Raw genomic sequence first — 12,439 nt, 5'->3', positions numbered from 1 at the left:
CTAGAAGGAAGAACTGGAGCCCTTTTTTTCAAAACACGAGAAACTTCAGTAAAAGCATCAGTTGTGTCCCTGGAGAGTCTGTGTTGTACATGTTCACTGCTCTGGTTCACCCAGAGCTCCCGAGTCATATTTTATACACAAGAAAGGCAACCTGCTTCTCTTCCTGCATCCCCGAGGGTTTTCTAGGAAGACAGCGAAGCCGTTAAGTTTCCAGCTTATAAAACCAATAACAGTTTCTATTGCTTGAACTTCTCCAAGCCAAAAAATACTATCTGCAGACCTACATTTTCTCCAAGTCAGCAGCTTCTAGTTTTTCCCCCCAACATTCAATGTTATCAGTTTCAAACTCCCAACCCAACTTCAACTCACATGCCACAGGGGTCTCCTCATCAGATGTGACATCAGGGTCTGCTAGCTTCTCTTTCACCTTTTCGGTCCTCTCTTTAAAGAGCTTCACCAGCTCCTGGAGCCGGTCATTGATGACTGCACTGTTCTGGCTTGCGGCTGAACCAATGCGTTCAGGCAGGCTGTGAAGAGACCATCGGACATTTAACTCGTGTAGGAAAGCCCAAGAGTAGGTTCATGACCTATTTTTTAATCTATAGAAGCCTTAACTAGGATTTACCTGTGTTTATATAGTTATTGTATAATTAGAGGAGCATGTGTGACCCGTAATGTGGATTCAGTAAAATACAGTCAACAACATCAGTGTGACCCTCACGTTTGGTCTAAGATGCAAATCACACTTGCAAGTGTTTGGGAAGCCCCAAGGTCCCAGCCTGGATTTCATTTTCTTGGGACTCGGAGAGCATTTTGAGAGAGACTTGTGGGCTGAAAATGTACTGGAAGCCCCTGAATCTATAAACTATATTGTACCTCTTTATTAAAACTAGAGCAGATTCAGTTTAGGATGTTTTACCTAGAATGACTGAAAACTATTACTATCAAGGAGGACAGAAACTAGCCATGCTTAACATCTCAGGGCCTGACTGTTTGTTACTGTAGCTCTAGGCTGGTTTATCGCGATAACTGACATGGCAATTTCTGTTCAAAAAGAAGACAAAATCCTGTATAATGTGGAACTGAAGTCACTCCCCAAGGCTGTGCTTCCTAATGAAGGCAGGTGCCTCCAAGTCTGTCCCATGGGTGTGCAGGGTAGGGAAGCCAGGACCTAGAGTGCATCATGCATAACTTGTTCTCTCTTTCTAAATGGAAGAAAAATGTTATTTCCCAGCAATCAGTGAAAGCTATCACTGTAATGTGTGCGGCTTAAAGGTGCATCATCTCTGTGGTTAAACCTGGTCTTAAGGAGAGTATTTCTATCTGGATAGAGAAAGCAAGAAAATAGTTTCTCCTCTGGGAGTCATAATGCTTGCTGGTTTTGGAGAGGGTCGGTGGGAGAGAGGCACATTATTCACTATACAGCGTTAAACCCTATATGGGCACTGCTTCCTCTCTCTTTGGTATCCCAGTATTTCTAAGATCTTCTGTATTTCTGCCCAAGCACCAGGATATGAAACCCTAAAAGCCAAGCCGATTCCCAGAGAAGCCTTGTGCCTATGCCCCTTGGTCTAGCTGCGCACTTTTCTCTCTCCTCGTCGTCCTGGCCAGGCCATGTTTGCACGGGAGATTGGCCTGTTGAGGCCAGAGGCACCTCGTCCAGGTCGTCTTCTGGGGTCTGCACCTTGCTCCTAAAGAGACAAATGCAACAGTCAAAGCTCAGAGCACAGGAACGAACTGATTCTCCCCTTTCCTCACCCAGTTCCTCATCCTTCCTCTCCTTTTCCCTGCTCTCATCTATTCTCACTTTCCCTTCTCCTACTTGTGTCTGCTTTTCCCCAATTTTTGGCATTGCCTGAGGTCACCGTGTGAAAAATACCCTGCTCCTTTCGCTACTAAAGAGCTATTTCTTTGCATGCACCAAGACCACAGCTAAACAGGCAAGCAGCGGGCTGGTGCATTTTGAATCCCCTTTTAGACAGCCTCGCCAGAGGGCTGGAAGGGAGGCTCTGCTCTCTGCCCTCCCCAGATGCCGCAAAGCCACTGCCCTGGCGTCTCTAGGAGAAAAGCAAGGAAAATCCAACTGCTGGTAGAGTGAAGCAAAGAAGTGAAATTGGGAAGAAAAGGTAACTGCAAAGTACCTGGGATACAACATGGCTCTAAACTGGCTCTGTGGCACCTTAAATTCCTGAGACAAAGAGCAAACTGCAGAGCAGCTGATGAGCATTTAAGACATAATATGGGCCCTCCAGTGGCTGCTGCTACCTGTAAAGCAGAGTGCACGGTGTAACAGCCAAGGACTACTCAAAAGTTGAGAAAAGCCCTATAAACACTGCCCTTGAGATACTAAGTCGCTGTCTTCCTAAAAGATGTGCCCTAACACAGCTGGTGCATCTCCGACACTACCGAAACGTTTCTGGGAGAACTTCCTTAAATATTGTTTGCTAGCCAGCTAAGTGGTGGAGGCAGATCTGACTGTGATGATAATAATGGCAAAAATCCAAACTAGCCAGCAAACCTACAGTAAAGTCCACAGGGAAGTAATTTTAACAGCAACAGAGAAATTGGCTTCTGCCACCACTAACAGTTCCTCTAAATTAATAAGGATTTCAAACAGCAAACAGCAGCAGAGCACAGATCCTTGTGTAAAACATCTCTGTGCAACCTGCAGAGCTCTGCTTCTCTACAGTCCCATTCCCAAGCGTGGGATGTTAGGAACTCAGCAAGACCAAGCAGTTTACTCTGACCACTTCCCCATAAAAGCACCCAGGCAGAAACAGGATGGCCAAGAGAGGTAGCCATGCTATTACAAATCTCCTGAAGAAAACCCAAAGTGGCAGAAAACAGCCATTTCCAGCTTTGCTGGTTCTCAGACGTGCCCCTCTTGAACGTGAGCTTCTGCAGGGTCTGGCAGAGAGCCAGAGAACAAGGTCAACAAAACCTTGGTTACTCAAGTGTGCAGTGTAAAGGCAGAAGAGAAAATAACCCCAATGCTCCCATTAAAGTGCCCTCGTTTCACAGCTTCGTATGCTCAGCTATGGACTGAGAGGTTCCCAAAACCACATCAGTTTGTCTCCAACAGAAATAGTCCTCCCAAGTGTCTTCATGCTGTTAGGACAACTCCATCACCTCTCACCAGTCTACACAGCTTCCCTTCCCCACATTTGCTTTCTTCTGGGGATCGTGTTGCCCTCCTCACCCACAAGCAAGCCAGCTCCATCAAGCGCCTGATGGACTCCAGCTCGAAAATGTGCATTGCTAAAAGGGTATCGCCATCTCCCCTCCTTGCCCACAATGTTTCACCTGATGTCCCTCAAAGCTCACTTGGCTTCCTCTGGATATGCACCAAGTTTTTTGTGTCAGCTGTTGTTTGGGAAAGATTTCTCTAAGCTTTTTGCTTCAAATGAACAGAATGTCCTTGGAAAGATGTAAAAGATGATAAACATCCTCAGGAAGGCTGTACATCTAGAGATTCAGAAAAAAATCCTTTGATATTCTGCAGTGCCTGCAACTCACCTACCTTCCTGACAGATGCTGCTTTCAGAGGGAACAGGAGCTACCCAAAAAGGAATGCAAATTTCAGCTCATTTTGAAAGGTTGTGGGTAAAAGTTCTGAGAGAATCATGGATATTTTGTTAAATCCCATGGAGAAACACATACATGTGCAACCGTAAGTGCAAAACCTTATCAGGTCTCAGTTTTTTGGTCATCTTTGAAAAAATAAAATAAATGAAGCACTGTTTGGTAATCCCCTGGACAAAATTCAGTCCTTTGATATGCTCCAGCTGCACTTCCAGTGAATGTTGTTTGGGATAGGACCTCCAGAGCAGTGGTCAAATTGGCCCTAAAGACCAGATTTTTCCACTGATACATAAAGACTTCAAACTGCATCTCCTACAAAGTGAAGTGAACCAACAGACACACAGCTAACTAACATGAGGAATGCATATATACAAAGTAAAAGCTAAAGGCGAACGATCAGATAAATAATCAACACAAGGAACTAAGGAACAAATTCCAAAGTCTGTTCTGTATAGCCAGGATTTCGCCTTCCACAGTGAATGAGCTTATTAATGTCCTTTGAAGTAACTGAACCATTACAATATGATCACTAGTTGACTAATAAAGATATTTTTTACAGTGTCGTACAAGATGCAAATCAAATCCAACAGAGCATGCAGCCACGAACTTAAAAATAGCAAAGTGAAAAGAGCATTTTTAGAAGTGGAAATGTGCAGCACAGGTAGGAAGAGATGCACAAACTGCGTTACAAAAATATGCAGGAAGATAATTACGAAAGAATTTGAATACAGGCAATAAAAATGTAAATTGCCTCCTCAAGATCCCAGGCAGGGAGTGTAAATGCCTAAATAAAGACATAGCGTGAGACCTACGCAGGATGCACAGAAAGCTACGGCTCAGCAAGAGCTGCTGCACCAACATCTAACCATGCCCAGTGGGACTTCCCATGGGCGCTGCCTTACGATGGCATTATCCCACGTATCCAAAAATTTATCGTCTGCAAGAGTCAGCCTATGTTATTTATCCAGGTGAACTTTGGCAACTGATAAATGAATCAAAGCAAACAATTATCAGCAAATATATCCAGTTCATGCCTGGAGAGCATGAGCTTGTAGAGATTTTTGTGCCACTGTGGCCATAGAGAAGAGGAATGGACAGTGATTCCCGCAGAATCCATTTCCAAGGCACCAATTGCACAAAGATCAACACAGCTTCACAGCCTCAGTTTGAACTCCATCTCTCTATAATGTTTTTTTCCCTGGATATGGTCCATATCCAGTGCAACGCCATGGTTTCCTAGTACTTTCTGTATTAAAATAATGGAATTTTATTTCTCTAAAGAATGAAATACGATTTGCTTGCTTTTAGAAAGCTCTGCCAAGGGACCTCCGATAGTCTGCTTGAGAAACGCTACCTGGATACATGGCAGAAAGATTTATATGCTCATAGATATAACTGCGAATATACAACCTGCTCCTTCAACACATGGCTAAAAAATAGCATGAGAAGACTGAGGTGCTCCAAACAGTGTCCACTTTGGGGAACACTGAGCTGTTTTTCCGGTAATTGCTAATAGGTGGGATGAGTGCTCTGCACTGACCTCTTCTTCCTCTGACTGCTGCTATGTTCTTGAAAATGAGATACCTTGCTACTGTTGAAAGGGGCATTAAGAGGAAAAAAAAAATTGAAGAAGGAACTAGAGTTTGCATGTGATAAAAGATGATTGCAGGAGATGGATTTTTACATAGATCTGATTAAATAAGCTAAGGCTGTGCCTATAGATAGCTGGATCCATAGCTCCAAACATGCCTGAGCTTTGCTGGGAGGCTTAACACGGGCATTATTCTGAATGTTTGTCCATTTTCTACGTCTATTGATGGACAAAAGCAAACTCAGGAGCCCAAGCCTGATTCAGAGATGAATAAGCATCTGCAACGAAGTTGCTCATCTCAACCCTCTGCTTACAACAAGAAGGCTGAATATCATGGGGAAAATAAGGGGTTGGGCAAACACCTAATGTGACTTTTCTCCTTTCCAAATAGGGGGGGGTACACAGATTTAGCTATTTTGCAAGGAGGGAAAGATAAACTTAAGCTTTAATGGTCTTATGATGGGAATTTATCTCAAGGAATAAGGTCATAAACCGTTCTGGGAAGTAGTTATGCCCATGATTTAAAAGAACAAGTAGAGCTCAAATCGGTTACCCAAACACAGGCACCCGGCACCTTTTGGGATACCTCCAAAGCCAAATTACGGATGCTGCTGAAGAGGAAGGTGTAGGAAAGGCTTCCCCAGGGCAGAAGCTGCACTCCACCGGACAGAGCCCAAAGCGATGCACGGCGCCGTGCAGTGGGCAAGGAGGCAACCCCCAAGCTGGCCCACTTGCCAGCCAGGCTGCGAGACACGGGCTTTTCTGTATTGGAAAATAACCTGTGATCTTCATTAACCCGAGAGAGAAAAACTCATCCTGGCCAATAACCGCAAAGGGTCTCAGCTGTGCCCTGCACCTTTTCCACTGCTGCTACCGCCCATATCAGCACCCAGAGAGGAGCCATCTCCGGACCTGGAGCCGTTAATAGCATCACCCGCTGCCCTGAACTTCGTCAAAAACATAAGTTGTCTCATTTCCCGACCTCTTGTTCAAAAACCCAGCTCTTTCACTCGATTTTACTGGGTGTTCAAAGCACGTGCCCAGTTCAGATTGCTGCTACGGGCTCGTCTCTAAGGCAGCTCAGCGGCGGATTAGCTTCGCCGGCTCTCTAGCTGCGATCCGCTCGTCACGGGAAACCTTTCATCGCTGGGTTAATAGAAAAATAAAAGGCAGTGAAGTTCAGTGGGTGCTAAATGCCCGCTGAGCGGCCTGCCTCAAGGCTGCTAGGATTTACGTCACAAGCGTTTCGTAGGACTGCTTTGAAGCTGGCTCTCCCCATCTAAAACCCTATTCAATAGACGGGATTATGGACACCTTTGCTATTTCATTTTTTTCCAGCTGCCGCAGGAGCTTGTTTACTAAAAGATCCAAACCGTTCAGTCAGGATGGATATAACATCTGGTTTGCAGCACTTAAGAAAACACCCCGTTTGCTATTTTCATTGCTCTGCAATAAGAAGCCTCAAAAATCTCCTCTGAAACCAGTATCCCTAAGGTGCAAAGCAGGGAGGAGAGGAGCGAGCCCTACCTGGGGGAGGTCGGCACCGCGCCGGGCACCGCCAGCACATGGTTGGTGCTCTCAGCCGGCACCAGAGAGCACCCGCCTTCGCTCTCCAGAGCATCATCTGGGCCGTCCACGTCCTTGGTGCTTACGGTGAGGTATTGGCTTGGCCCTTAAAGAAGAAGAGCATTGCAAAGTGAATCAGTGTTTTGGGATTATTCCTAGCCACGGCTTTCCCTCAAAGCAAGTACTGGCCTGTTGCTCTTAATTTGTATTTAAGGTTATGTGAGCTGCATCACTCGGATGAAAGTCTCTCAAACAGCCCCAGCTAAGGGCTGTTTTTCAGTGATGGGTCCAGCCTGCAGCTGGGAAAAAATCCCCCAAACCCCATCACCCTCCAGCAAAGCTCTCCTGCTCCTCACTCCGTTCAAAGCTCTTCTTTCACTCCACTTCTTTTCCCATTTCCCTGTCATGCGGCACTCCTTTCTCCTAATATTTTAGAGCGTTTAAATTTTTTTTTCCCCAAAATTTTTTAACAAAGCAAGAAAAACTGCTGGTTGCTCCCCTTCTGCTTTCGTGCCTTGCAGTGATTTAAACTTCTCAGTGCCATCACTCGGCCTCCAATAAGGAAAGTTATGAAGAAATTACCGGGATTACCAGCTGCAAAAGTTGCCTCCTGGGTTATAGAAAATCTCCCGGGTTTTCTGAATATGAAAATGTTTATACAAAATACCCTAGGAGTGGGGCTTCCTGTCTAGCAGTCCCTCAAGGCTGCTGCGGCCTCGTTATGCTGCTACATCTTAATGCTCCGTGGGGGTGATTTAGGCTCCAAATTACAGGATCATTTGGTTTTCATGCAAAACAAGGCGTTAATCAAAGAAGCACGTAAGGCCTCTCTGGTTGGAAGAGGTAATAGCTGCTTCCTGCAGTAAGCAAGGTTGGAGCGGAAAAGTTGGTTGTTAATAGTAGCTAAACACAGATGTCACCTGCCCGGTGGAGAAACAACTTGCCATGGGGGGGACTATTCCAGTTAGATCCCTGCAGCCGGGCTGGCTGCGAAAAATCGCCCTTTTTCTTAGCTGTATCACCAGATGCAAGGAGTCCTTGCAGGTTTTTTTCAAAGGGGGAATCGCAGATGTCTAAAGACCCCGGGCAGCTGTTTTGCATTGCCGTGAGGGGCCATGCGTGACGGGGAATTGCAAAGAGCAAAGCTCCAGCTGACCATCCTCCTAGTCCCAATGAGTTGCACGAACCATATGGCGAAAACGCACGTGGCTATTGAACCTTCCGCCTGCAGGTCTTTTGGGGGACTTTTGAGCAACCTCAGTGAGCCTTTATGGCTTGCAAGCGTTCTTTAGGGGTTGAGTTAGAAGGGGACGTAACTGAGGCAGAAGCAAGAACCATGCTATGCAACCATCAGTTTTGTTCCTCAGCTTCTGTGACGCAACACGAAGCGTGCTTTTATTAAAAGAAAAAAGCAACAAAGACCAGCTACTCCAGGACTAAAAGAAGCCCCCCAAGCTACGCAAGCACACGGCCAAAGCCAACGTGGCTACTACCTAGGGGGTGGACAGGGGACCGCTCCTCATTGGAAAAATTGGGGTTGAGGACCCCAGCCTTTGCCTTTCTGGAGATGAGGACGGGGATGCGGGAGGCAGCGGCGGCTCGGTAGCTGGGGACATTGGGCAGCTGCTCTACGGTGCCGCGGAAGGGAGGGGAGACGCTCCGGCGCTCAAGCGGCTCGTCTTGCACCAGCCGGCGGAGCTCAACGTCTCGGGCGCGCTTGGCCATGCTGCTAGGCGCCTAGGTGCTTCAAGCAAAGGGCAAGGCATCTGAGGCTGCAATAAGAAACACAGAGTCGTCTGAGACGGGACGGTTATCCGGGGCGCGCGGACAAACGCGGGGCCGGCGCGGGGAGCCAAGCGAGCGCTGGGACGCTTGCTGAGCTGCGGCACTACGTTGCGATGCTCGGCCGGGGCTGCGGGAACGCGCTGCTGGCGGCAGAAAGCAAAGAAACCTCCAACCTATATTAGGGCCAGCGTCCAAGTGCCCCTTGTGCAACGCCAGTGAAGTCAACGGAGTTATGCCAGGAATTAGCATCGCTCGCTCAGGCTGTGATAGCAGCTCCGCAGCTAATTTTCATTACTAATCCAGTACTTCCTAAAGCATTATATTAGCATGCACTTTTATGCGACCGGTTATTTCCCAGACCGAACAGAGCAGCAATAAAAATCCTTTTCCCCACGCTGCTTTTCTCCTTCGGCTCTAATTTCACATCGGGGATTATTTAATCAACAAGACTAAGTACTGGGTAAGGACCAGTCCCTCATATCTGGCTCCAGCTGACAACGATATTGCCAGCGTACCCTTCCTGCAGGATGCTTTCAGCTAGGGAAAAACCCAAATTGACCAAGCAGGCCCGTGCGGGCAGAAGTTCAAGGCTCCAGTTTCCCCCTCCCCAGACATCTCATCGCCTGCTTCCGTTCGTCGCTGTTCAGCATCACCCTGCGTTTTCTATTATACCTTCAACATCGGCTTCGGCGGCCTCAGCTGTCGTCTCCTCCACCTTCAAAACCCAAAGAGCCAGTTTAAGGAGAAAAATATCTATTCCAGCCGTAAGCAAAACAGACTTAGCGTTTCTGTACAGTTTGAGGGTGTCTCCAGTATCCTCCGGGCCGGATACCGGCTGCAAGCCTCGCCTCTGGAGCTGCCCTTCAGCAAAAACGAACCTCAGCCGTCCACAGCTTGTCAAAAAAGCGTTGCGTTACATTCCAGGCTGCTTTGGAGACCCAGCGATAACCCGATGCAAGCAGGAGCACGCAGCGTGCCCCAAAAGCCCCGTCTGTCCCCACCGTGCCGTATGCAGCCCTTGCTTTTCGCTGCGCCCCGCTGCCGTAGCCGGCGATGGTGTTGCCAGCACTGCAGAGCCCGTAGCTTTTTTGGGGGGCAATTCATTATTTCAGGCTCCTCTACGCCCTCGCAGCCTGGTTTTTGACTTAAATGTCATAGGGCTCCTTTCAAAAGCTGTCAAAACTCGGGGGACTTCAATAGCATCTCACGTTTCCCGCGGGAAAAAGCTCAGCACCATCGCTGCCGAGATGGGAGCATCCCCGCACCTTTCCGCCCCGCTCCGAACCAGCTCCTGCTGGGATCCCCGAGGGATGAGCCCCGACTTCCAGGTACCCAGTGCACGCCAGACTGCAACTAGCTTATCGCAGCCCGAAATCTAAGCAAAAAGCCTCCCCGTACCTGTAGAAAAGTGCTTTCGGGATCGCTTAACTCGGCGCCTTCGAGGTCTTCAAAATCAGGGGGGTCTTCTACAAAGAAGCCTTCATCCACCCCGTCGTCAGCACTAGGGCCGGGAGGCTGGAGCAGGGGTCTGCGCGACACAGGGAGCAGCGACGTGAGGCCGGGCGCGTTGGGGACAAGGCGTCCTCGCGGCGGCGCGAGCGATGCGCGGGCCCCGCGACGGCAGGCCGTTCGGCCGGCCGCTTTGCAAACCCCGCTTGCCGATAAGTAATAGCGCACGAAGGCGGCAGGCTTAGCTTACAGCATTAATTGCACAGGAAAACTTGCCTCTTGGATCAGTAGGGACTTAAGCGCAACTTTGGAAAAAATTCCAAATGGGTAGTATGGAAAATAATAAATAGCATGGAAAAAAAGCAGGGAGCCCAGGTGGGAGGTATATAAACTCTACAGAGCATTTTCTGGAGATTACATTTCTCTCGCTATGCAAAATAATTTCTCATGTAGTTAAAATTTGCCAAAGAACAACCCAAGAGCCCGATTTCCACACAGGAGTATATCATCCAAATCCCACGTTTGTCTATGTAAGGTATCAGTAGGACCCATAATTCTCATTTTTCCTTTTCTAACTGCCAGTTTCAGCCCCAAGCGCGGGCTCCGGTTCCGCCGTGTTGACAAATGGGGCTCGCAAGATTATTTTTATTGGTTTAATATGACTCTGTAACTGAAAAAAAAATGTGGTCATGCTGTTCTGCGCAATTATTTGCTGCTTTGCTGTTTTTCTGGAGAGGGAAGCAAAGGACCAACTGGGGATGACGAAAAAAATTAGAAGATCACTAAATCTATGAAAACCAAGAAACCTTTCTGCATTTTCAGCTGGTCCCAGGGCACAAGATTTGCCTAACAAGCAATGGCTGACTTTTTTTTAAGCTCCATCTCTTGAAAAACTGTTATTTCACAAGTTTAGGGGATTTTTTTTCTCCATTTTATGTGTTTAACCCCCCTTCAAAACGCAATCGCAACCCTTTTCATCCTAGAAAACCTGTTGACGTCTCTCTTTTCCTATAAACACATGAGCACACCGAGGACTGGAGCAACAGCTCGTCCACCCCCCAACCGAAACGCAAATCTCTCGCAGGAACGTGCAAACTGCAGTTCTTGCAAAACAGGCCTCGGTTAGATGAAAAGGTATTTCCACTTTTAATGCTGAAAAACCGTGCAATGGCAGCGTCTTGCTGAAAAATCCGGCTGTTTTCAAACAGCAGGCAGAGAGTAGAACTGCAGTGCTAGTTCTAGGTGTTAAACCCCCAGATGTTTACAGCACGGGAAATCGGAGCAACCCACTAAAGCGCGCAGATTTTCTGAATATTATTTGGTCTGCAGTTACCACCTATAAGAGCTGACAATAACGGCTATTTCTGACAGCAGGAAAAGGCATAAAAATGTACCTACGTGCATTACGTAGCATTTGCAGGTACGACGGCTAATCCCGTCCTTAAATCCGGCTCCATGACATCCGTAATAATCCCCGCTGCACTCAATTAACATATAGGGGCTTGAATAACCCGGAGCCGCTTGCAGGCCACGGATTTCTCGCCCCGGTCTTGCCGTCGCTGGACGGAGCTGCAAAGGCGCTTTGCTGCCGATGGGGCCAGGCGGCCGGGGCAGGATTGGGGGCCCCGCGGGCTGCCGTTGCTCCGGGGAGCCGGGCGGCTCCGGAGCTGGGGACCGCGTCGCTAGGAGACGCTTGCTGGTTACTAGGTGCCGCGCGGCAGCGGATAAGCCCGGCTTGCGAAAGCATCCTTTAGAACCGGCATCTTGCACGCAGCCCCCTTGCCGCTCCACTAAACCCGCGAACGCCTCGGACTTTGCGGCTCGTAAATGCATTTGCAACGACGGCAGCGTTTGAATTTGTTTCCAAGGAAATCATAAATGCGACGGCAACGGCTCTGGCAGTGCTTGCAGCCCCGAGCGACACTCACCTCGCGCCCTCCGTCTCCTCCTCCTCCTCCTCCTCCTCGGCACCATCCGGGGAGCAGCACACCTCCAACCTTGGAGAGAGAGAAGCTCGGTGGGTTAAATACGAAAAACACGTCCGACCCTTAAAAGCGCAAAGCGATCGCTGGCACAAATGCTGCTGGCTTTATCCGCGGAGCTTTGCAATAACCTTCCCATCCCGTACCCCAAACCAACATCCGGAGCATGCGGACAGGGGGAAGGAAGGCAAGATATCAACGGAGGGAAAAAGGTTGGAAGCACAAGACCAGAGTCCTGGAGACCTCGCGCTCCCCTTGCGGCGCAGGGAGAGGGTAGGCGGAGGGGTTACGTGCTGCTGGTTTTGAGCAAAACCACACCATTAACGAAATCCCCTCCCGCAGGACAGGGAGGCGCTTGCTGCCCGTATGTGCTGCCAGTGTCTCAGATCCATATACCAAGGGCAAAAATCTCGAAAATGCTTTTATAACATGCCCATTTGGTTTCGGCACAGCGGAAGGGAGCCCCGCTAAGCGGCAAGTCGGC

At 48.5% G+C, this 12,439-nt stretch overlaps 1 protein-coding gene across 1 annotated transcript in view; it reads right to left on the bottom strand.

The window, feature by feature from the left end:
- CNGB1 (cyclic nucleotide gated channel subunit beta 1) overlaps window positions 1-12,439 on the bottom strand; it is a 33,354-nt gene that overhangs the window by 10,557 nt on the left and 10,358 nt on the right. Inside the window, exons 13-18 of the mRNA XM_067302840.1 lie at window positions 11,902-11,970; window positions 9,923-10,052; window positions 8,233-8,476; window positions 6,701-6,845; window positions 1,584-1,691; window positions 370-527 (exon numbers count right to left, since the gene is read on the bottom strand). Coding sequence (XP_067158941.1) covers window positions 370-527; window positions 1,584-1,691; window positions 6,701-6,845; window positions 8,233-8,476; window positions 9,923-10,052; window positions 11,902-11,970 — 854 coding nt within the window. The remainder of the gene's footprint in view (window positions 1-369; window positions 528-1,583; window positions 1,692-6,700; window positions 6,846-8,232; window positions 8,477-9,922; window positions 10,053-11,901; window positions 11,971-12,439) is intronic.

The sequence above is a fragment of the Apteryx mantelli genome, chromosome 10 (assembly GCF_036417845.1).
Source record: "Apteryx mantelli isolate bAptMan1 chromosome 10, bAptMan1.hap1, whole genome shotgun sequence".
Lineage (NCBI taxonomy): Eukaryota > Metazoa > Chordata > Aves > Apterygiformes > Apterygidae > Apteryx > Apteryx mantelli.
Note: the sequence above shows the minus strand (reverse complement) of the source record. Positions and strands in the feature narration are given on the sequence as shown.